Genomic DNA, 23,945 nt, shown 5'->3' on the forward strand with positions numbered 1-23,945 from the left:
CTTCGAACACACCTGTTGTTTATGATTAGTATCGCTGGATTGAGTTATCTGAGACAACTGCGCATTCATGCGTTTGTTTAAAAGGGGAAATGTATTGATAGTAGAAACAATGATCAGCAGTGCTGCTATTGGCTGTTTAGCATGGCCAAAGAACGCCCACACGACTCGACAGGAAGCAAGCCTTTCAAAGTAAAACTAAACTTCACAATAAAATGGCCTGAACAAATCGTCTTACTGAATATGAGAAAAAGAAAAAAGCAAACCATCATACAAATAACTTAAACATTTTATATTTATGGCTCCAACACCACTTTTTCCTCTTTAAAAGCCACTGTTAAATGATGTGTTTGTCTGTTTATAACAGCCACCAAGAAAAATCTCTCTACAATTACACTGTCGCGCTGCGCTAAAGGATCCTGTCTATTGCGCAATACGCGATTAATTCTAAAAACTCTGCAAATTATTCTTGCACCTTCTGCAACAGGTCGCAGTCGTAAAAACTGGATACGACAGACTTCCCTATCTCCTCCGCTTATACAGCTGCGATCTAATCCTGTTTACATGAAATAAGCCTGCTTGCGAGCAGGTTTAAGCTGGCGCACATGTTGCTATGACAACAAGTCCAGGATGAGTTTCGAAGAACCGAATGATCAAAGATCATGCCAAATCGTCAACAATCAAATCCAGCTAACTGAGTAAGCGACGTAGGAAGAACGGGCCCCTGGTAGCTGTAGGAACTTTGCAGTGACAACGAAAACGTCTCTTATCGAAAAAAAGCTACAGCATAAAATGAGAATATCATCGTGTTTACTTTCTAACAATGTTTGACATTTCAATGTCTAATTTTTCAATGCCAAATCTCATTTTCGATGTCATTGCAAGTGATTTTTCAATGTTGAATTATTCAATGTTTGATTTTACAATGCCAAATCTCTGTTCGATGTTGCTGCAAGCTGTCACTGTTTTAGCCCCATAGCAGTGGGGATCAATCTGCTGCAAGGCAGCATAAAAGGCCTGCATTAATGTAAAGAGCTTTTACAGCTTAGCTTTCCTTTTGTTTTAGAAAAGAAGGTTTTCATCAACTTGAAGACTTTTAAGACCTTCACACACTAATATGCTTTGAATAAAGAAAATGTACTTAAATAAGTAACTTGTTGACGTGCAGTGAGGTGTGTGGCTGGTGATGCACTGATGCCTCTGCAGTCAGATGTATAAGCTAATAAAGAAGGCCAGCTCTGTTCTGGGGACCCATCTAGAACCTCTGGAGATGACTTTGCAAAGAAAGATTCTTCATAAAATGAAGAACATTATGGACAACCCTGAGCATCCTCTTCATCAGACAACAACAGAGTGTCTTCAGTCAGAGGCTTCTCCAGATCCCCGCTGTAAGACAGACCTGTAAAAAGAGATCCCTCCTGCCTGAAGCCATCACCGTCTACAACAGCTTGTCGAAGAAACCCCCATGAGTTACACCAGCATTTGATTTCCCTTTGGGATTAATAAAGTATTTTTTAATTGAACTGAATTGGATAAACCTGAAATAGAAGCTTATATTTTGATTTTGACCTTAATTTAAACACTGTTTAAATGATGATATGATAGTTAGAAAAACAAAATAATTTTCATATTTGGTCAAATTCAATGTCTTAAAATTTTCATTTGGGGGGGGTGATATCTTTTGTGTTATTAAAATTTAAATTTGTATGATGTCTTACATTTATTTGTATATGAAGTCCATTTGCCTTTCCGCCATAACTATCTCTGCCACTTCGTCAAAATCGTCTCAGTTTGCCTTCATTTTTTAAACGCTGAGTGTTTTAATGGAGATAATCTTCAAGGTGGGGAGTGGTTCTGGATTGGTCCTCTCTCAACTGTTTTTCAGTGTTTTCAATGTGGAGAAAATAAAATATAAAAGGCAGAAAACAGCTGGGCCTTGTAGCAGAACCCATCTTTTCAGGTGTACCACTCCTGTTGAAAAGAGCGGGTTACCTTTCTCCCACTTGCCTGAAGCAGATCTTTTGGGTCTGGAGTTGGCCATCCTCTCTCTAATACCTCCTGTTTCGACTGAAAACCCAGTTAAGAAACATGCTTTAGTTTAGAGACGTAATCTTCCATTTGGTCGGTACAAATTTAAATGAGTGCACTGTTTGCTGGTGAAAAACCCACGTCCTCAGCGTAGAAGAACAACAAGCAGTGACATTCCCCTGTTACCTGTTGTCCCTATGGGGCTCAGCATTGCCCCCTATCAGTGCAACATAGTACTTTCTGCCTCACCCAGTGAATTCTTACTGCTCATTTATGGACGACTACCGAGACTACATAGACTATCATTAAATACACTGCCTGGCCAAAAAAAGTAAAAAAAAAAAAAAAAATCGCCATCGGGATTTAATTAAGCAAGGAGGTATGAGCCTCCCATTGGATAATTACTGTGTCGGTGATTATGTTTCAGCTGGCAACAGGTTATTTAACCCCAACTGGTGCAATGAGTAGCTTCTCATGAGTAGCTTCAACATTTCAAATTGTAGGCGTGCATCAAGCAGAGAAAACATCTAAGGGGATTGCAGAAACTACCAAAATTGGTTTAAGAACTGTTCAACGCATTATTAAAAACTGGAATGGTAGTGGGGACCCATCGTCTTCGAGGAAAGAATGTGGCAGGAAAAAAATCCTGCGCAATAGTGATTGGCGATCACTTAAACATTTGGTGAAATCAAGTTGAAGAAAAAGTTCAGTGGCTATGTTTAATAGTGGAAATGAGAGCATTTCCACACGCACAATGCAAAAGGAACTGAAGGGATTGTGACTGAACAGCTGTGTAGCCTTAAGAAAACCACTAATCAGTGAGGCTAACGGAGAAAAAAGCTTCAATTTGCTAGGGAGCATAAAGATTGGACTCTGGAGCAATGGAAGAAGGTCACATGGTCTGATGAGTCCAGATTTAATCAGTTCCAGAGTGATGGGCGTATCAGGATAAGAAGAGAGGCGGGTGAAGTGGTGCACCCATCATGCCTAGTTCCTGCTGTACAAGCCTGTGGGTGCATTGCTATGTTCTGGGGTTGCTGCAGTTGGTCAGGTCGAGGTCCAGCAACAGTATGTGCTCAAACAATGAGGTCAGCTGACTACCTGAATATACGGAACGACCAGGTTATTCCATCAAAGGATTGTTTTCTGCCCTAATGGCACGGGCATATTCCAAGACAACAATGCCATCTGGCTCGAATTGTGAAAAAGTGGTTCAGAGAGAACGAGACGTCATGATTGGCCACCACAGAGTCCAGACCTTAACCACACTGAGGATCTTTGGGATGTGCTGGAGAAGGTTTTGCGCAGCGGGCAGACTTTACAATTATCAACGCAAGATCTTGGTGAAAAATGAATGAAACACTGGACAGAAATAAATCTTGTGAAATTGCAGAATCTTATTCAAACAATGCAACAGCGAATGTGTGCCGTAATCAAAGCTAAAGGAGGTCCAACAAAATATTAGTGTGCAACCTTTTTATTTTGGAGGCGACTTTTGTTTTTTGGCGTCTGTATGCGTAGTACGTGTCTAATCAAACATGTATATAGGCAGTATAAGGAGAGACAGCAATGAGCATGTGCCAACTGCCTCCATCAGTCACTGTGAGTGACAGCGGTATCAGAGTTGAGACACAGCTCGTCTCTGCCTCCCCTCGCTCTTCGTCATGGATTTGAACAGGCAATGCTTGAATTCAGCAATTATGACAATAGAAATATGGAAATCTGAAACAGAAAAATGTATGGAACAGACAAGTGGACAAATTGATTTTCGCTTATCATTGTTGGTATTTCACTTGTCATGACAAGAGAGGCACTGCCTCGCCCGCCTCCCATGACTGCACGTCACAGGTTTACCTAATGACTTACTTATCTGATAACGTTGAGTAAGTTAATTTGTGTTTTTGTTTCAGCTCTGGCTTGTGACTAAAGTGCTTTTACATCTTAATTACATGGCTTCAAAGTCTTCTTCCATACCAGTGCCAGAGCAGTTCTCATTAAAAAAAAAAAGCACCAATGAGCAAACATACACATTTAAGAAGTATGTATGCGTAGTTTTGCGACCAAATATGGCAGATCTGGACATGTTTAAGACCTTCTAGCAATTTTGTCAGACTTAGTGAAGAAGTGACTCAGGGAGAGCCCTGACCGTTTTGGGTGCAGCTTTGTTTTTTTGTTTTCTTCCCTTGCACTGCTGCAAAGCAAAACTGTGGAGGATGATCTTTTCTAATTATAGCTCAGATTGGTTAACTGAAAGAAGCAAAACGCTCCCTTAGTCAGAGAAAGACGAAGCAACACAAACAGCATACATTTTTTGCTTGGCTCCAACCTTTCATTCTGCCTTTTTTGTCTTTGGGCTTTTGTGCATTGCTGCAGAACCGATGATAGATGATAACATACTGTCTCTCCATCGGTGTCAATGATAGATGACCTTTCTATCTTTAGTCCTAGAGCTAGCCCAGCACTGCAGCCAAACTGCCATGCTGTTTCTAATTTTAGCTCCTGCTTCTGTTCAATAATGCATCCCCCCTTCATGCGCTGCTGCTTCTTCACAAATGTCGGGGAGTTATATCAGCAGAAATAATACCAGCGTAGGTGGTGGCAGGGGCCCCGACAGTACTACGAGAAAGAAGAAAGCTGAGAAAGGCTAATTTTACGTTCTTGGTGCAGTTGGCAGCTGAAATTAACGACTAAACACCCTCCCACATGTAGGTTTTTTTCCACTCAGATGGTAGGATATTTAATGCCTCGCTTGGGTGGCATACTTATAGTTTGCTTTTCCACCTTATTTGACGAAAAAAAGGAAACTCTCACCTAGTAGAAATAAAATTGTACTTTTATTCCAATAATCCGATTTGAAACCAGTGTGTCAGTGCGGAAAAGACGGGACTCACTCACTCTGAATTAAGCGTTTGATTTCACAAAAGTAAATTAGATTTAAAAAATAATTTACTGTACCTTTGTTCTAATTATGTTCGGTCTAAACTGATTAAATTTAGCAACTCCGATGACATATTTATAATTCCGGCAAAGGCAGGGAAAGGAAAACAGCAGCATGTTTCCAAAAATAGCCGCAGATTGTCATTTACAGCACATACAGCTTGGCGTGTGGTGGTGATATCCCCCCCTCCTCTGTGTTACTAGGGAGAAATGAGAACTTCTGCAGAAACACTCCATTGTCTTGAAGATACTGTTGCTAAGCAACCCGGCGAGTGGGTCAATATTACAGTGGATGCTCCTACTCGCTGGGGCTTTGCTAGTGATTTTCCGTTGGGTCTATTTAAAATGTAACAGCGTGTGAGGCGCTTCGTTTTGTTTCTCTGTTCGTTTGTCTGTGCGGGAAACAAAGGAGTCGTGAGGTCTGACTGTTAACCCACCTGACTAGATGTTAATATAGCGATAAAAAGCATTTGATTTGATCAAAGGAGAAGCTTTTGACAAGGGAGGCAGCAATGAGTGTCCCTCCTTTTATCAGGCTTTAGTAATTGATGGAATTCCTGCTTGGGATTTTGAGAGCGATCTACAAACACTTGTGATGACTGTGTTTCTCTTCTAATCATTGTTCTCAGACGGCATTCCACCAGGGGATTAAAACCGCTGAATGGCACCTTGTGTACGAATGTCTATTTTCTTGTTAATTACTAAATACAAGAAAGGTTCCTTTTTTTCTCAATAGTACTGAGGTGAAACTGGTCTTGGGACAAGTGAAAGACATATCAGATATCTCTGTTAATTTAGAACAAGATTTCAATACACGTTGTAGCTGATATTTTTTTAAGGATTAAGTATTAGTTGTAAAACTTTTACTCACAAGCACCAGGTTGGTAAATAGCCTGTTTGCCAAGTATGCCAGCACAAACGCACATGTACGTAGTTTATTAAATTTTTTTGTCATTGTTTTGTACATGGGTATGAAACACAACTGAGAAACAACAAAATGATAATGTGTGTTCATGAATTGGAGTTAGAATTGGTGAAGTGACCCAGAGCTTCTAAAACACCGTAAAAAAAGAAAGTATTAAATGTGTCATACAAAAAAAATACAAAGCAGTTACCCTGGTCGATAAACTTATAAATGAAAACATCTATGGCTTTTTAACCTCCATAAGTGCTATCTTGAACCTGAAAGAGAATCCGCAGAGGGAGATGAAGATTAGGGTGATGGCAAGGAGGCCTACCAAACTCAAAGAGCTGGAGCTCATCACCAAAGACACATCGCCAAAATACAGAGGAAACGTGCTAAAAGCTGTTCAGAAATTATAAGAAGGGTTTTATTACCAAACAGAATCCAAAGCATTTTTATTGATTATTGAGATTATCATAAACATTACTTTTTACATTGCCTCGCTATCCTTTATGAGACACATGCTTTATTTCATATCAGAGAAAAAGTTTCCAATTGAGTGAAAATTATTTTAAATTTATATCTACCAGGGGTATAAATAATCGGGAGCCTTCCTTAAAGTCCCATTAAATACGGCTAAAGTAACACCAGTGATACATGCACCAGTTTGAGAACTAGAATATAAAATATTTCCATCGGCACTAAATATGGAGACATAGATATAGAACTGCTGTTGCTTTTTTGTGTTTATGCTGTCTAGGTCTTAGTTTATATAACCTAACTTTGATGTTTTAGTGAACCAAACTATAAAGACTCCAGTGTTTGCCAGGGTGAGGAGATGAAGAGAGTCCTGTTGTGTAGAGACTTTCAAACTCTCTTTTTACTCTCCACCTCTGCAGGTGTACTTTGGTATACCCCACAGGCTGTCAGATGGTGACCTCTTTAAGATGTTCACATTTATAATTCATTCAAAGCCAACACACACAGGCACAGTATGAACCTTCTGATTGCTTTGATGGTTAAGGTGACCAATTGTCCTCTTATGCCAGGACACATCAATTTTTGACGTCCTGTCTTGGTTCTCTGAAAGGGATTCATAGGTTACTGAAAACGTCGTTTTCATTGTTTTTCATGGGACCGATAGGCATGTGCTTAAATTGACTGGTCTGATGCATGCAATAAGACAGCCTTTCATTTGTGTGACATCATCACCAGGCTGCTTCTGGTGCAGGGTGCACCAGAGGTTGACCAGATATTTGGATAAGTTTGCACTTTCCTCCTCCCAAAAGGAGGAAATACACCGGACGCGTTGCGGCACGTAAACGCAGCAAAGCCATGCTTAGCTTAGCTTTTCATTTTAATCAGTCAATAAGTGTAAACTAGAAGCATAATATGTGCATACAACCCGAATATTTACACTACGTGACACCTAAATCAGATTAATGTTTTAATTTTAGACCCATATACGCTCCTGTTTGGCAAGGAATAAACAGGAAAAACAACATCCTTTGTCAAAGTTCACTTCTGAAAGTATCCCAAAAGTTGAGTCTCAGTTTGACCACAAGGTGATAGAAGTCACTTTGTTGATTGATGCGATGCACTAATTTTTGCTGAGCTCTCTGCCTTTCCTCTCGCAACAGTTCGTCAACTAGAAGGAAGTCCAAGGCGCAGCTTCTATTTAGTGCTCTTTCCATGTGGCGATAGTTCTTCTGAAAGCAGAAACACAACTGTGGAGCGTATTGCAGCTTCTGGTGTTACGCTTTTAAAACCACGCCGGTAGGCCACGCCGCTTACATTACATACCCAGTGTACTTCCTCCTTAATATAGAGCCAGTGGACTGAGGAGATAAACCAGTTTTCTGTTGAGTCACTGAAGGGGATTCTGCGTGTACGCTGTCATTTAATATGTTTATTTGTTGAGCAACCAAAAACAAGCTGCGTCTCCACTGATCATCAAATTGAGTAAATTGTAATTATAAAAATAAATTAGCTTAACTGAAACACAAGTATTTAAAAATTCACGTTTCTTGATAAAGTTTTTGTGCTAGGATGAGGTGTTTTTTTTTTTTGGCCATATCGAAACTGGTGTATATTGCAAAACTGCAACAGAAAGCTTTTTTTTTTTTTTCGCGTATCACACGAGTCACGTGACCAACAACTAGATTTTACTACTGCTGAAAAAGAAGAAACACATAACAAGAAGTGTTGAATCATAGCTCTTGTGTAAAGCTGCAGACTGCAATTTCCCAAAAACGCCACTTACGTTGCTGCTCCGACGTATGAGGGACTTGACGCTTTAACGCAACAGTAAAACACCAACGTCTCCTCTGACGGCTGATGATGACCTTTAGTGCCGTGGCTGCAATTTGAATATTTCATAAATGTTTCCATCTGTAGCTGCCATGAAGAGGCATTATGTGACCAAACATCCACATGTGACTTTAATCGCATTTCTTATTTAATGAAAACACCGCAGTTGCAAAATCGTGGGTGGTGTGCTTTGCGCACATTTGTAATGGAAGCGCTGCTATTGATAGGTAGAGTAGAAATATCATTTGGTGGCCCATTCCAAAGGATCATCAGTAAAGTGAAATGGAAGCAAGCAGATACATGCAAGTGTAAGAAATATGAAAACACAAAATAAGAATTCGAGACAGGAGTGCAGTAGGGCAAATAAAAAAATATGTGCAAATATTACTTGTTAACTAATCTTATCATATACTGTATTTGTGCATAAAAAACACCAACAGACTATTTACAAGAAGGAAAAGGACCATGCAAAGTAAAACCAGCTCTAAAGCAAATATGTGGATGTGAAGACGAGGAGGATGAAAAAAATTACCGCAATACAAAGAATAGCTAAAAACTGGAGTAAACACATTTTTATTTGTTGCAGAAGGTCGTTGTGAAACCGTTGCCTTTTCTTTTCATTATTACATTGAAAAGAATATTTGTTTTCTCCGGATATTATTTCAGATTTGTGTTCATTTGTCCAGTGTGACTCAAAGGGGGCTATTATTGTAACATGTTATTTAATTCCAGAGGTTTTAAAAGTCATTCTTATACCTATTTCCTGACTTCTGAAAGCATTTCTGAAGTTCGATAATCAACTATCATTATTTCTAACCCCACAGAGAAGGCATGCTTTGTATGTGTTGAAATTATGAGAATTCTTTGTGTAAAGAGTTTCATTAAAAGTTCCTCACGACTGGGTCAGGCGTCCTTTTGTTTCTGCAAGCCAAAAAGGGTCACCTGCCAACCGGAATTTCAGGCCAGCAAGCAAGATAATGCTTTTTTTTTTTTTTTTTTTTTTTGGACAAAAATGCTTTTATATCTCCTTAAAAAAAAAACTTTGGAGTCATTCTAAACCGAACTCACGCTAGTGTTTTTAGAGTACTATGGCGCTGCCAGCTACTCCCACCCTTAGCGTAAAAGCTGGGGAAGCCTTCGGTGGGCGGGGCTTCCTGGGTCCCGCCTACAACGCATTATGCATGCAGTAACCAGGGAGACTAGCGGAGTCGCGCCCCGTGCCAGCCCCATCACGACCCGCTTCAAAAGCGCGTGAGGCTGATAGTAGGGAGAGGAGTGCCTTCGCTGCCGAGGCTGAGAGGAGTTTGCCCCGCTGCAGACAGATGCTGCTGCTGCCGTCCGGCGACACCGAGCTATAAAAGGCGGTGCGGGGATTCTCTACGCGGCGCGCTTCGCCACTTTTCCAAATGTGGGGAGCCCCTCTGCCCAAGCAACACAGCCGCGGTCTGGACGCGAGATGGAAACATAGGGGATTCCTCTCGAGAACGCGCATGGCGGAGAACCTGCAGCTGGTTTAGGATAAACAGGGAGAGCGAGAGGACCGGAGGAGATTCGGTCAAAATGGTTCAAAACGTGGTTTTGGTGTTTTTCCGCAGGAGGTTGAGCCAGAGACCGAATGTGGAGGAGCTGGAGAGTCGGAACATTTTAAAACGTGAGTCTTACTTTAACGATCACTAATAGGCATTTTATTATTACTCGAGGTGTTGGAAATCAAGCAGATAACGTACTTTATTTCCAACACTAAGTATAAATCAAAATGTTTTTGTTTACACCTCAGAGAAAAGATGTCAAGTTTGATCAAATGTCTTCCTTTATTTTTTTTTCCAGAGAGAAACGATCAGACAGAGCAGGAGGAGAGAAGGGAGATAAAGCAGCGACTAAACAGAAAGGTAACACACTTTGGCTAGTTTACATGTTATTGATATCTACAAACTGTTCATTGTTTTTAAAATAATAGTTTTTTTTGTGTGTGGCTTTTTTTTTTCTTCAGCTCAATCAGCGGCCAACAGTTGATGAGCTGCGAGAGAGAAAGATCCTGATCCGCTTCAGTGACTATGTGGAGGTGGCCAAAGCTCAGGACTACGACAGGAGAGCAGACAAGCCCTGGACTCGTCTCTCAGCCGCAGACAAGGTGTGTGTTTGTCGTGTCACACCATGAACTGTAGGATCTTGTAATAAAAAAAATCACCTGATTTAGGTCAGACATTTCAAAATTCCCCAAATTCCATGATCTATCCGAAGCACGACCCGCAGGTTCATGCTGCTGTTATCGCCTTATCTCACAAACCCCTCCCGTGTCTCTCTTTTAAATATTTGATCCCGATCATGTGTCGTCTTTCTCCTGCTGTCACACTGATGTTCACTGGTTGCTGAACGTCCGCGTAGGGATGCTTTTAGGGAAATCCCTGACGGAGTGTTTTTGTCCCCCCCTTCTCTCCGCAGGCTGCCATCCGAAAGGAGCTGAACGAGTTCAAGAGCACAGAGATGGAAGTGCACGCCTCAAGCAAGCACCTAACTAGGTTAGTGTACTGAACGTGCATGTCGGTGTGTAGTATTTGGAAATGCATGCCATGCGTGCTCTATTCTGGGCTGCAGCGGCCTATATTTAGCCCTCCTTGCTCTTTACATAGAGCAGGGGAAGGTTAAAGATAGACGGCAGTGCTTCTAAAGTGGGGGGGGGGGGGGGGGGGGGGGGTAGGTTATCCCCCATGGAGAGCTAAGGGGATCAGAGAGAGAAATGATGAAACGGTACAATGTCCTTGGCTGCGCCTGTCTAGAAAGCGAGAGGGTCTGTGAGTTGTACCGGTGACCCAGAGAGTTTAAAAATAGCTCCTGCGATTTAATGGCTACGTAGCCAGGATTTGATGACAAAGGCGCCCTCTCTCTCCCTTCCTAGCACGTTTTTTTTTTTTTTTGTCTTTTCAGGTTCCACCGGCCGTGAAAGTGACGAGTTTCTTCTGTGAAGAAATGCTGAGCTTCGAAATTTCCCGAAGCTGCCCGACGCCGCCCAGTGGTGCCACTTCAAAGAGCCTGAAGCCTTTTTTTTGTCTTCAGCGTGTCTTTAAGTTCCTTCCAGCACCCTCATGTCAGTACGGGAGGGATGTTTGCAGCAGCGTTCGCCCCGGATGCAGCGTGGAGGCGGGCGGGCGGAGGAGACTTTGGCGGAGACCCCTCTGACTCTCAGGACAAGAGCGGAGGGGAGGAGGGAAGAAAAAAAAAACAAAAAACAATCCTGTCATTAATTTTTTTGTACTAATTCATGGACTACTTTGAGAAATGGGCGTGAATCCGTGTAGTGGGAAGAAGTAGTGCATGTGACCACCTTTTCTTAACCGATCAATAACGTGTCACTTGGACTGTGTACAGACTGTGAAGTCGGGTGAGAACGTGTTGGGGAGCAATTTGATATTCACTGTACATACAGTATGTCAATCAGAACGGGACTGACGAAAAAGAGAAATACCTTCGTAAGCACTACTTTAAAACTGTCTTCGAAATACAACATGTTTTTTTTTTTGTTTTTTCTTAAAGAACGGCCAGTGTGTTCATTTTTTCCAACAATTTTATTTCCAATCACAAACGAGGTTAACAAGTTGGGTTTAAAAACAACTAGATACATTTGGGATTTTTTAATTCTTAGCCGGCTAATCTCAGCATTCAAACAACTTATAGTGCTAAAGCATTTCTAGAGTTTTAAAAATGTCGAAACCGTACAGAAGCCAAAGGGGATTCATCTAGATCCCCCCATTAAAGAACATTTCTGGAAGATTTTAAAACATCTCTTAACAAAACACAATAGAGAAGAGGAACAAACCCAGCTCTCAAACAACTGGCTTCATCTACCTAACACAAAACAAACTGGAATAAAAACGCTGCATGCAAGCACTGGAGCGGGAATGAGCTCAAACCTATGACTCCGGTTAGTGCGCTGCATGTTAAACGCACACCTTGGTTCGCTGTGCAGAGAAACCTTTGGCCACCTCCAAACCTGCCTCCATCAGGGGAAGAACAAAGCGTGTAGTCCTCTCTTCACACTCTGGATCTCTCCCTCGTGCTACGAATGGTGCGACGGCGTCGGGGAAAGGATAATTTCAAACATTAGAAATCCTTTTGGTGAATGCTGTTTTAAGCACTGGATGTTAAACGTCCACACAACCCCCGTCCGAATGCCAAGGCTTGTGTGGTGTTGAAAATTAGACCATGAAAAACTAATTCAAACTCTTTTCCATGTGACGTACAAATCCTCGACAATTCAACTGTGAAATAAACAAAAATTTGCTTGAGGGGAAACATGCTAAAAGTTAAAAAAGTTGCAGCCACCTTGCATGGTTGAACTACTACTACTTTTCATTTAATGGAAGCATTCGGGCTTCGTTGGCGCCGGTCTGTCAGCAACCCACGTTTTGCCTCGCCTATTTAGGCCCACTCTGCCTCAGAAATGGTAGGTTTCACTACAACAGATGGCGGGTCTAAACAGAAGAGGACCGCTCACACTGAACCAAACGTAGACGTCAAAGGTTGTGCACACTTACGCACTGTCACTTTAAATGTGAATAAAGGTCTCATTTTTACTTCCTCGACAAAAACCCGGTATTCTAAAACAATAGTATAGACTCGGCAGAGCAATAAAAGCCAGATTTTAGGCTGAAGAGTCATCCGTGTTGGCGTCAACTCACCATTTCACTGAGGAGTCTGTCCTGAATCGACTTCATGTCTTTTTTGACCAGGCACATCTGAGGGAGTACAGCAGGATTTGAGTGAGATGAGAGAATCAGGTCAGTGAGTGAATGTATGACACGAAGAGAACGGAGTAAATATTCCTGACGCTAAAACTGAGACTAAAATAGTGATTACTGACGGGAAGAAGCCCCAGTGGTCCACTTCTACATAAAACAAAAGTCGCTCCAAAGCTAATGACTGTGATTATCCCACAGAAGCAACACGGTCAATCATAAATGTGTGGTGTGTGAGTGAGTCAGACCTCTGATTTGAACAGCCCCTCCTCATAATCCCAGTTGTGACCGGAGACACTTTGGAGGGTTCTCCTCAGTGTATCATTTCTGGAGGGAAAAGGGACACAAACGAAAAGAGAAGGGCTATAGAACGTTGCAGATAAAAAAAAAAAGAGAGATAATCGTCACATTTCAAGAAGAAAATGGGACAATCACTGTCAAAATCAAAGTTCTTTAAGAAGTGAATTGATTTTACAGAGATTCTACTTATTTGAATGGGGACAATAATGAAGGCACCAGAATCAGAACTAGTGACGACTGATAGCTAATGAACACACTGTATAACAGTGTTTATAACAGTGTTGGACGGTTTTATGTGACCATCACAGTTGAGTTAGGCAACATAGATGATGAAGCTCTGAACGTGATCCATGTCAGCACGGTCAAGATAAATCATATTCCAGCATTTAAGGCCAACATCTAACCAGATATCAGGCTTCCAGTTTCAGCGGCCATGTTAACAGCATCCACGCTGAATGCTGCAGGTGAAGTGATGCACAGCTTACCAATTACAACTGCAACCCTCCCAGACCGCTGTATCCAGGTGGGCTTAAATGTACATATCCTAGGAAAATGCACATCTAAAATATTTGTTGACCACAGAGATGCGCCTAGAAATCTGCCCAGGACGGGATTTTTGACAAAATTGGAGGTGAAAGGTGATCGGGAGGTCAAATATTGAAAAGTCAGTAAGTTGTTTTCCAGTTATTAACTCTGTCAAAACTAAGAAGTCCCACCTTTTTAGGTCAATAAACACATTTATAATTTAAAAAATCCAATCAAATTCAGGGTTTATCTGTTCTGATACAATAAAAGGGGGATTCTTGTAATCGCTTTATATAGTCGTGAATTTAAAATTGCTACTGCTTTTAAGGAACTTACAGCATGTTTTCTTTTATGTGTTAAATTTCTTAGAAAAAAAAAAGTTACATTTTTTCAAAACAGTTAAAATTATATTTAAAGTTAGCAGATTAGATTTCAAGAAAACTAGAAACTGGTCAGGAAAATCTAGATCAGTGCGTCTCAATCTGATAGTCGGCTTGAAATTATCCAAACATACGGCTTTCTGTCAGAGTTGCTGGTAAAATGCATAACTGCCTGTCATGTGGTCCAATTACCTCTACATTTGGGTGGAAGCAAAAATACACATTTGATGCAATATTTAGAAAAGGGACTGTTTTAGAAGCAATTGCTCTCACCAATTCCAACAAAATAAAACAAAATGTTAATTTTAGACACAGGAAGGCCCTTACTTGGATTAGAGTATGTGCTAGTTGCAGCGTAACAAGAGCAGGGCTTATGAGCCACGGTGGTAAATCTGGGTGCTGGCTGGATAATAGTCAATCGCTGCACGTAGGCAAATCATCTGTAAACCCTGATTAGTTATATAAAGAAGCAGCGGCAGCGCCGCTTCAAAAATAGCATGTGCTGTGGGGAGACGTTAGTTTCTGATGATAGCCAAGAGCGGGAAATGTTTTTCCAGTCAGACCCTTTAAGTCCTCGTTCTATTAAATGAACAAGTTCAATGTTTCACGGAGAATTTAAGTCAAAGCTTGAGGAAAAGATCAGTGATCAGAGAGCGTGGCTGGAGAACAACGGGACTCTTTCAGCGGCTACAGAAACACAGAAGTCTTTAGTTCACCTCTTGCTCTCCTGCTTCTGGTAAGAATGGAAAGTCGTCATCTGCTTCTTCCAGTATATCTGCAACAGAGAAGGGCCCAAATGATATTTAAATGAACAACGTTAAAGATTTACAAACAGCATCATCCAACTGACCATTTCATAAGGCGGGATTATTTTATGTTTTTTTTTTTTTAGAAATGTTATATTTTATAAATTTGCTTCACAGCATTCCAAAGAGGGAAAGGGATACAGGTAAGAATAAGTTAGAGTGACCCACGGTCAGGTCTTTCTCCATGCTTTTCAGCATGTTGTCATCCAGCTCCATCTTCTGGATCTCCTCCAAAAGGATATTTTGAACTTGGCTGAGCCTTTGAACTCTGTACAGAGCAGAAAACAATCAGCCACAGAAAAATAAATCTAGAAGGAGAAGCGTTGAGATTTTCGTGGCACAAAGCTTTGGAACCTATACAGCAATCGGTAACAGGACATTTAGAGCACTTGAAGAACAAAAGCAGACAGACAGCCGTTTTACGTAACTAAATGGTGCAAAGGGTAAAATCTGTCCATTTGATAAACTTCTTTGAAACTGTTCACAACTATAAGACAGACCTGTTTCAAACGTACCTGTTTTTTTTAAGCTGGACACCAATGGAGGAAATGTGCTGCTGGACGGCCTTGGACGACTGTTTGTTGTAGATCTCCACCATCTTGCAATGGTTCTGAAAACGTTTATAGTAAAGTGTGATCACGACGAGTTACACAAGATTCTGCTCTGGAAGGTAAGGCTGGTTCACACGGCAGGATTTTAAAATAGTCGGACGATTGGTGTCCGGTCAGACGGCGAGCTCAACAAACCGCACAGATGTCAGACGCAAAATCTTGCGAAACCTCTAAAGATCAAACGTGAGTTCACAGAGTAAATAAACGTGGACGAGCAGGAAAAATAATGGTGATAGTCTGTGGACTGACAGAGACAAAACACAACACAAAGAAAAGGCGTAGGTTTGAGTGGATACAGCGCGGAAAGAGGTGAGCCGTTTCTTTCTTTATTTCTCGGGTTTTCCCTCACCCCTCACTTTCTGATTGGCTACACATCCCAGTCAACAGGCTGCGTGCTTGTTTGTCCTCAGGAAACATCAAGCACTAGGGATACCGGGCCAAGACAATCCAACGTGTTGAATATCCCCGATTTTTTAGGTTGGACCGGCCCTGGCGTTCTACCGATTGGATCCGATCACTCTTAACACACCACACACGGCAGGACTATCTCTTAAGATTATCTTAACAGTCACACGATAGTTGGCGCTTGTTGGAAGGGGACTATCGGACAAAATCAGGCTAAAAATGCTGCAGAGTGAACCGGCCTTTAGTCGCTGCTTTCTAAACAAATAGTTAATTCTAGTGTCACAGTTTCTATCAGTAAATGGTTTCTGAAAGGGCATGGGCATAAAATGACGTACTGGAAATCGTCTTATTTTGTTGTGTGTATAAATGTGTGCCTGTCAACCTGGAACTTGTTTTTCAGCTCAGAGCTCAGCTGCTGACAAAGGTTATTTGGGTTTAGAGTCTGTTCTGGCAACTCTGAATCCTCCTCCATGTCCGCATCCACTTCTTCAGCCTCCCAGTGACTGCAGCTTACGTGGCTCCGCTCGTCCACAACAGACACCTCGGCAACTGTGAGTGGAAAACATCCAGACGTGTGCACTGGTGTGAAGAGCTTTTGTTGTTCTATCACATAAACATTACCGTAAACATTTCTTATATTAAAACAGGCACAATAATTTTCATTACGAGATCAGTTTTTTTTTTTGTTATAAAATAGCCTAAACCTGCACAAAATGTTTGGTAAAAAAAAAAAACATTTCACTGGGTCGAGTTAAAGCTTTTAAGGGTAATGACCAGTCTCATGGTTTCAGCTGATCACAGGCATTTTACGTGCAATTACTACCAGTGGTATGCTGGATTTCCTAATATATTCTAGCAGGAGAGCTGTTCATTTTTGGGGCACTGTCTGAGAACGACTAATATGTCTTACAAGACTTGAACAGTTTTCTTGGCTTCATTCGAGGGGAACGCTGGGCTCTAGTCTTGCTTTTCTTCTTCTCCTCTTCCTCAGGATTACTGGGTGTTGAGACGCAGCGCTTACGGCTGGGTCCTAAAAGACATGTCCACACATCAAACAACATTTTCTTACAAGAGACTGCATTACTTAGTACAGTGTCTCGCAAAAGCATTTCAACTTGTAATCTTAATTTTTCTTTTTTAATCTTATTGTATGTGATGAGTCTGTACAAAATAGTCTAAGTTTGTCAAGTGAAATGAGAAAAATATCCAGTATATAATATTTTTTTAACATAAAGAAGAACTGAAAATTGCCACATGCAAGTGTATCCACCTCCTTTGCTAAGAAATAGTTCTGGTCCAACCAGTTACCTTCATTAGAGAAACGAAGTCCACCTGTGGGCAATCTAAGTGTAACATGATCTGTTATAAACACAATTTTTCTGAAAGGCCCCAGAGGCTGCAGTACCACGAAGCCAGAGGCATCACGCCGTGGAGACCAAGGAGCTCTACAAACAAGTCAGGGACAAAGATGCTGAGAAGTACAAGTCAGGGTGGAGTTACAGAAAATATCCAAATCTTTGATGTTTCGCCGGAGTGCCATCAAATCCATCATCTTCAAATGGAAAGCACCTGGTACCACAACAAGCATGACGAGGGAGGCCCGCCCAACAGAACTCACGGACCGGGCCAGGAGAGTGTTAATCAGAGAAGCACAGAGCTGCAGAGCTCCACAGTCTGTCCATAGGAACACAATGAGCCATTCGCTTCATAGAGCTGGGCTTTATGAAAGAGTGGCCAGAGAAAAGGCATTACTTGGGTGTTAAAGATAAGACGGCATCTTTTGAGTTTGCCAAAAAAGCGGAACTGACTCCCCAAATGGATGAAGAAACTGTGGTCAGATGTGGCTAAAATGTAACATTTCGTCCACCAAGGGAAAATAAATCCCCATGTCTGGTGCCGTTTTACTAAAAGTCCCATAACATTATGGTCCAGAATGATGCTGCACAGTAGCCTGGCCATTGCTTTGCTGATCCCACGTGTAGCTTTTTTTCCCCCCACTTTTTTTCTAATTTTGCACCCACCTTCCTACAGGCGTTAATGACACTCTACCACCGTCTGGGTGTTCGCTGTCATGGTGGGATGCATTAGAAAAGCAGGTGAACAACGCCGTAGAGGCAGCACGCTCGTAGTAGCAACAGGAGGAAATAATGGTGGCGGGTGCGTAGCGAGCTCCTCTTTTCCTTTGTAACACACTTTAAGTTTTGTGTAAGATATCAAGCATTTTCATGTTAAAGGATTTAAGTCCAAGTGAGGTCATTGGTGTGAGGGCCCAAGTCCAAAGTCTTATAGAATCCTCAGGTTGAGCCTAAAGTCATTTAATTTGTGACTCTAGTCTGATTTGATTCTAAGTCCCATGACTTGAGTCCACACCTCTGCTTTATAGTTGTTTATTTGTGGTGCCCAGAGTATTATTTTAGCTATAATGAACTGTGACTCTGTGTGTTTGTCAGCTGCCACCATGAAAACAGTGAATAAAAACAACATTTTACCTGAGACAAGGTGGTGTGTTAGCTCAAGGTCCTGGTCTGTGATGGGCGTGTTCTATCAGAGTGAAAGGTGGTGCATTAGACACCTCGTTTATGGTCATCAAAAAATTATAATAATGAAATAATCCATTTCCACTTTTTTTAAATTCTCCACCCCAGTTAACAAAATGGGTTCCTACACATTTAACACCACACTTAAACACTTTTTCAGACTCTAAATATCCTAGTGATCAATTTTTAAAACATTTTAAAGAGTAAATGAAAAAACTTAATCATAAACTGCAAAAAACTAACTCGGGGAGAGGGGAAGGAAAGATGGATGAAAGGAAGGACGTTTAAACAATGGAATGGAAAATCTGGGAAAATGGGAAGAAAATCAGAACTTTCTATACTTAAGCAAATATAAAAAAAAGATACATTTAAAAATCGTCAGGAAAAAAGATAAGAACCTCTTTAAAAGACATGGTCAGCACACCAGTGGAGCTCTCCTTAATTTTCCCACTGAGGACCGATGACTGTGGAGAAGACTGGCTCAGTGAACCGAGGGACACCGAGGACACTTTACTGAGGTCAAGGTGACAGCCATTGTCCCCAGGGAACGGTGACTGGGGGGGAGATGGTACGGGTGGCTTGTCTAGCTCCAGAAGAGTTGATGTCAAGAGTGGCTGTGTAGACGAAAGGGACTGAGGCGCTGAGGACAGATGCTTCTGGCCTGCACACATCTGGAGGCAAACAATTGAAGGGAGAAATCAGAGATGTGAGGACATAGCGGAGCTCATTTTGTTTCTATAATGTCTTATATGGATCAGTGACAAGGAACGAGGGCATTTTCTAAAAGGACAACAGGAAGTAGATGAAATGCAACAGTAATAAGTTATAAGGATCATTTTGATCGTGTTAATCCACTGTTCATAAAATCATATATAATCAACATATTTAACATTATTACAGGACATATTTAACTTCTGAATCGAGTCCTTCCTGTGAATGGTGTATTTTCAGTAGTAGCAAAGTGGTCTCATGCTACCCTAGGACTTGTGTACAGTCCTGTGGCTTCCTGTTACAACTGTAGCTATTTAAGAGGGAACCTTCAATCATAAAAACATGCTGTTTCCTACACTTTTGCGGGTTGTTTGAGTCGATCTGCCTTGTTCAGCTGTTACACCCACTTCTGAGAATTTTAGAGTACCAACTGAGGCCTTCACTCATCCGACAGTCTAAACCGAGACCTTTTTCCAGTGATTCATGAGAGTCGAGTAACGTCAGTGACCTAATGGTATGTGAATCACATAAAGATGCTACATTTCAGACTAAGAGGGGAGATGCTGAGTACGTGTCACCTGGTGTGCTCCAAGTAGCATTTGAAAACTGAAATAAAATAAAACCAGGCAAAAAAGTGTTCAATTGTGTACAATACCCTCACAGTAACATTTACAGTCTTTTTTTTCTTACTTTCTGTTCATATACTTTCTAATTTTGTGTTGCCCGTCACTGCTGCTGGCACACAATGAAGGTTATTTTAGTTTCTGTTTCTAAAGCTACAACTCAACTCGACAATTTGGGATATCGTTGAAAGAAATGTCATTTATATCAAAAAACATTCAATGCTTTTGGCTTAAAGCTCATGAAAAGCACAAAAACGTCGGGTAACTGAAAATTAAAATCCACGTCCACCATAAAAAAACATACAGTTGTGCTAACAGCTGCATACACCCTGACAGGGTTACTGATTTCTTTCGTCCGTTTTTCAGAGAATAACAATGATAATATTAAAAAAAAAACCTTTCACTCAAGGTTAGGTGCAGTCATTTATTACCAGACGATTGGGTTTGCTCGTTTCAAATCATAACGGCAACACAAACTTCCTAAACGACCCAGATCATTCAGCCCTGAAAAGTCTAAATACATCACATGCACAGGTTCCAACCTGAGAGCAGATTTTCCTTTGGCGTTGTCTGCTAACCTGCTGCATACATCTGGTCATTCACTGAGACCATGGTGTTCTCCGTTTCATTTAGACACTGCACTACACTCGCATAACTGCACATTTACACATTTGCACATATGCTTCATGCTGCTGAACTGCAATAGCACACTGTCTATTTCCCCTGCATTGTCTACATTGTTACATTGTTTTTCATTTCAATTGTTTATATAAATCGCTGCTGCATCTTTATCATTAAACTAAAAAATATTGCAATCTACTGTGATTTTTAGAGTGATTTCTAGAGTGATTTTTTCAAGCTGTATGCAAACAAAGTTTTGTTCTGTACGCACTTTGTGCATACAAAATGACAATAAAGATATCTATCCATCTATCATTTCTGTGCCGTTGTAACCTGCAGCCCCCCCAGCAAGAATAATGTCTCTTTCCATGTTGACTCTCCCCCAAATGTTGTCATTGGTTGTGGCCATGACGTTCCTTACTCCAGAAAATGTTGTTTGCTAAGTTTTGATCCTTGTGTCGGTCATATCTGCTGTTCTCTATGCGAGCTGCTTTGTGGCACTGATATAGTGCTAACTTTTCTTTCCGGCAAACTGACCATTCGGCACATTTTCCCTCCAATTCCTCCTTCCTGAGCATCTAAAAACAGCTACACTGCTTTTTTTTCCTCAGAGTCTTATGTCAGTTTAAGTCATTTGCAGGTTTTTCTTCCTGAACAATTTTCTTTTGGGTTTCTTTTTTTTTGGTTTTGGTAGGAAACGGGTTGACGTCATCTGTATCAACGTGTATGTACGTCATTCATGCACAAACTTCCAGGTTATGTAAACCTTTAATCAGGATCGCGTGGGTAGTTTCTGCAGTCATTATGGTTTAAAAAGACCAAAAGCAAGTCTCTAATAAATAATGGCTCGACACAACCATTAGTATTATCAAGGTGGAGAGATGGAGGATAGTCAACAAGTTGAAAAGTTTTTTCATACCACAATTTTTTTTTCAACGTCTTGCATTTTCAGAATTCAGAGGTTGACATACCTCTGCAGCAGTAAGTCCAGTTGGGGGACTGGGTGCAGGGGTCTGGCATGCCGGTGAACAGGCAGAGGGGACAGACTGAATGGACGGAGTCTTAGAAGTCTTTTTCGCCGCATCGTGGAACGAAGACAGTTTACGTTGCCCTTTACTGCTGACTGTCAAGCGATCTCTGGGTAGCAGCTGGATTGGAGAGGGGGTGTCCTGGCAGGGAGAGTTAGGGAGTGGGGATCCCCGCGGGGTGAGGACAGTGGAGCAGGTCAAATCCAAGGTTGGAGCTGACCTCTTGGCAGCTGTGAGGGTCCAAAGTAAACACAGATGTTCCAACAGCTGGCTTCAGATATTGCTCAGAGTACAGAAGGTCAACATATACACCCTTTCTACACACCGTTTTATGGTTCAGGGTTTAGAGAGCACAAGTGTTTCCCACATGAAATCATTTCGAGTTAAGCACCACAGGCAGTGAGGCAGAGTCAACTGAATGTACATGTTTGCAGGTAGAAAATCCTACAGAAGTACAGTCCCTTGTAAAGGCATTCACCCCGCCTGGCTTTTTATCTATTTTCATTACATTTCAACTTATAATCTAAATGTTTTTAATCTTATTTGATGTGATGATTTGCACAAGATAGCCCATGTTGGTGGAGTGAAATTGGAAAAAGATATATATATATATATATATATATATATATATATATATATATATATATATATATATATATATATATATATATATATATATATAAAGAATAAAACATAAAAAACTGAAATGTATCCATCCCGTTTGGTATGCCGCCCCTACAAGGTTCTGGTGCAAACAGTTGCCTTCAAAAGTGACATAATTCACAACATTAATGAAGTGAAGTTCACCTGTGGGCAATCTAAGTGTCACGTAACCTGTCAGTATAAACACAACTTTTCTGAAAGGCCCCAGAGGCTGCAGCACCACAAAGCCGGAGGCATCACGCCGTGGAGACCAAGGAGCTCTACAAACAAGTCAGGGACAAAGATGCTGAGAAGTACAAGTCAGGCTGGGGTTACAGAAAATATCCAAATCTTTGATGTTCCCTTAGAGCACCATCAGATTTATCATGTTTGAATGGAAAGCACCTGGTACCACAACAAGCATGACGAGGGAGGCCCGCTCACCAGAACTCACGGACCGGGCCAGGAAAGCGTTAATCAGAGAAGCAGAGACCAGAGCTGCAGAGCTCCACAGTCTGTCCACAGAAACACAATGAGCCATTCGCTCCACAGAGCTGGAAGAGTGGCCAGAAACAAAGCAATTACTTAGTATTAAAAAGAAGAAGGTATGTTTTCAGTTTGCCAAAAGGCATGTGGGCAACTCAAGTGTCTGGAGCAAGGAGCTCTGGTCAGAACAGACCAAAACTTGACTTTTTGTCCACCAAGGAAATGTATGTCAGGTGCAACACATCCCATCACCCCAACAACATCACTGCAGTGAAACGTGGTGGTGGACAGCATCACACTGTGAGGATGTTTTTTTAGCAACAGGGACTGGGAAACTGGTCCGAGTTGAGGGAAAGACGGATGGTGCAAAATACACAGATATTCTGGAGCAAAACCTGGGGCTGAGCTTCACCTTCAAGCAGGACAATGACCCGAAGCAAACTGCTAAAACAACACCCAACAGGTTTCAGTGTAGGAATGGCCTAGTCAAAGGCCAGATCTCAATCCTATTGAGATTGGTGGGTAACAGTTTTGCATGCTGAAGGTTTTTCAGATTAGTTTCTGTGTGAAAAACCCTACAGCATGTGTAAGTATAGTTGTCAGACCAGTTTTTATATTCCAATCCTATTTCTAAAATGAGTGATCACCATTATCTTCTCTTTAACATCAACGCTCCGTTTCATTTAGAGATTTCAAACCCGAGGTGAGTCATTATCAATAGTTTTAATTCCTAAAAAAAAAAAAAAGCACCTTCCACTTGGATTAGTGCTGCCGACGACCCATGAAACATTTAACAGACACAAGCTGGTGTTAAATAACTGTTGTCTCGCTCTAAATCTGGTGGCCAGCGCTCCACTCGAACTTACATCTCATCTTTTCAATGGGAGGAGGCGACGGACCCAAAGAGGCCTGGCAGGCAGCCAAGGAACCCTTCAAAGCTCTTGCTTGTTCTTGACCTGGGATGACATTTCCCTTATTCAACATCAAGGTTTCTTGAGGATCGCCCCCAGCTATGACCTGTTGAGAAATAATGTCTCTATTCATTCTGAGGAGCTGTAAGCGTGAAGCTTATGCAAAATCACAACACAGACAAAACAATTCATGGAAACATGATTAAAAAGCCACCGCTGAAACCGGATGTCGGCATATCTTGTGTGAAAAAGGCATTCAACCCTTTTTTCACAAATAAAATCAGACTAAACCTTCCCTGTTTAAGGTCAGTTGGAATTACCAATTCAGAGAATTATTTTAAGACATTTCTTTCTAACCTTCTTGACAATCAGTGTACTCACCTGCACACTGTGACTTTCTCCTGCATTGTTTACATTTCCAATTGCTTACTTTTAAATCACTGCTGCACC

At 41.4% G+C, this 23,945-nt stretch overlaps 2 protein-coding genes across 3 annotated transcripts in view; one reads left to right on the plus strand and one right to left on the minus strand.

The window, feature by feature from the left end:
• The window catches only part of phactr3a (phosphatase and actin regulator 3a), a 51,761-nt gene extending 40,064 nt beyond the window's left edge, over positions 1 to 11,697 (plus strand). For both annotated transcript variants that reach the window (XM_036136338.1, XM_012873444.3), the window contains exons 8-12: positions 9,772 to 9,827; positions 10,004 to 10,065; positions 10,167 to 10,307; positions 10,619 to 10,695; positions 11,102 to 11,697. In XM_036136338.1, coding sequence (XP_035992231.1) covers positions 9,772 to 9,827; positions 10,004 to 10,065; positions 10,167 to 10,307; positions 10,619 to 10,695; positions 11,102 to 11,117 — 352 coding nt within the window. In that variant the 3' untranslated portion in view covers positions 11,118 to 11,697. The remainder of the gene's footprint in view (positions 1 to 9,771; positions 9,828 to 10,003; positions 10,066 to 10,166; positions 10,308 to 10,618; positions 10,696 to 11,101) is intronic.
• Positions 11,698 to 11,739: 42 nt separating this feature from the next.
• On the minus strand, positions 11,740 to 23,601 carry sycp2 (synaptonemal complex protein 2; the record flags this gene model as incomplete). The annotated part of the gene is given in 12 exon segments (XM_036136343.1): positions 11,740 to 12,230; positions 12,853 to 12,909; positions 13,158 to 13,236; positions 14,831 to 14,889; positions 15,089 to 15,188; positions 15,436 to 15,530; positions 16,319 to 16,485; positions 16,847 to 16,966; positions 18,426 to 18,477; positions 18,872 to 19,144; positions 21,400 to 21,686; positions 23,451 to 23,601. Coding segments are annotated over 12 exon segments (1,464 nt in total). The 3' UTR covers positions 11,740 to 12,173.
• Positions 23,602 to 23,945: the final 344 nt, after the last annotated feature.

This window comes from Fundulus heteroclitus, chromosome 1 (genome assembly GCF_011125445.2).
Source record: "Fundulus heteroclitus isolate FHET01 chromosome 1, MU-UCD_Fhet_4.1, whole genome shotgun sequence".
NCBI lineage: Eukaryota > Metazoa > Chordata > Actinopteri > Cyprinodontiformes > Fundulidae > Fundulus > Fundulus heteroclitus.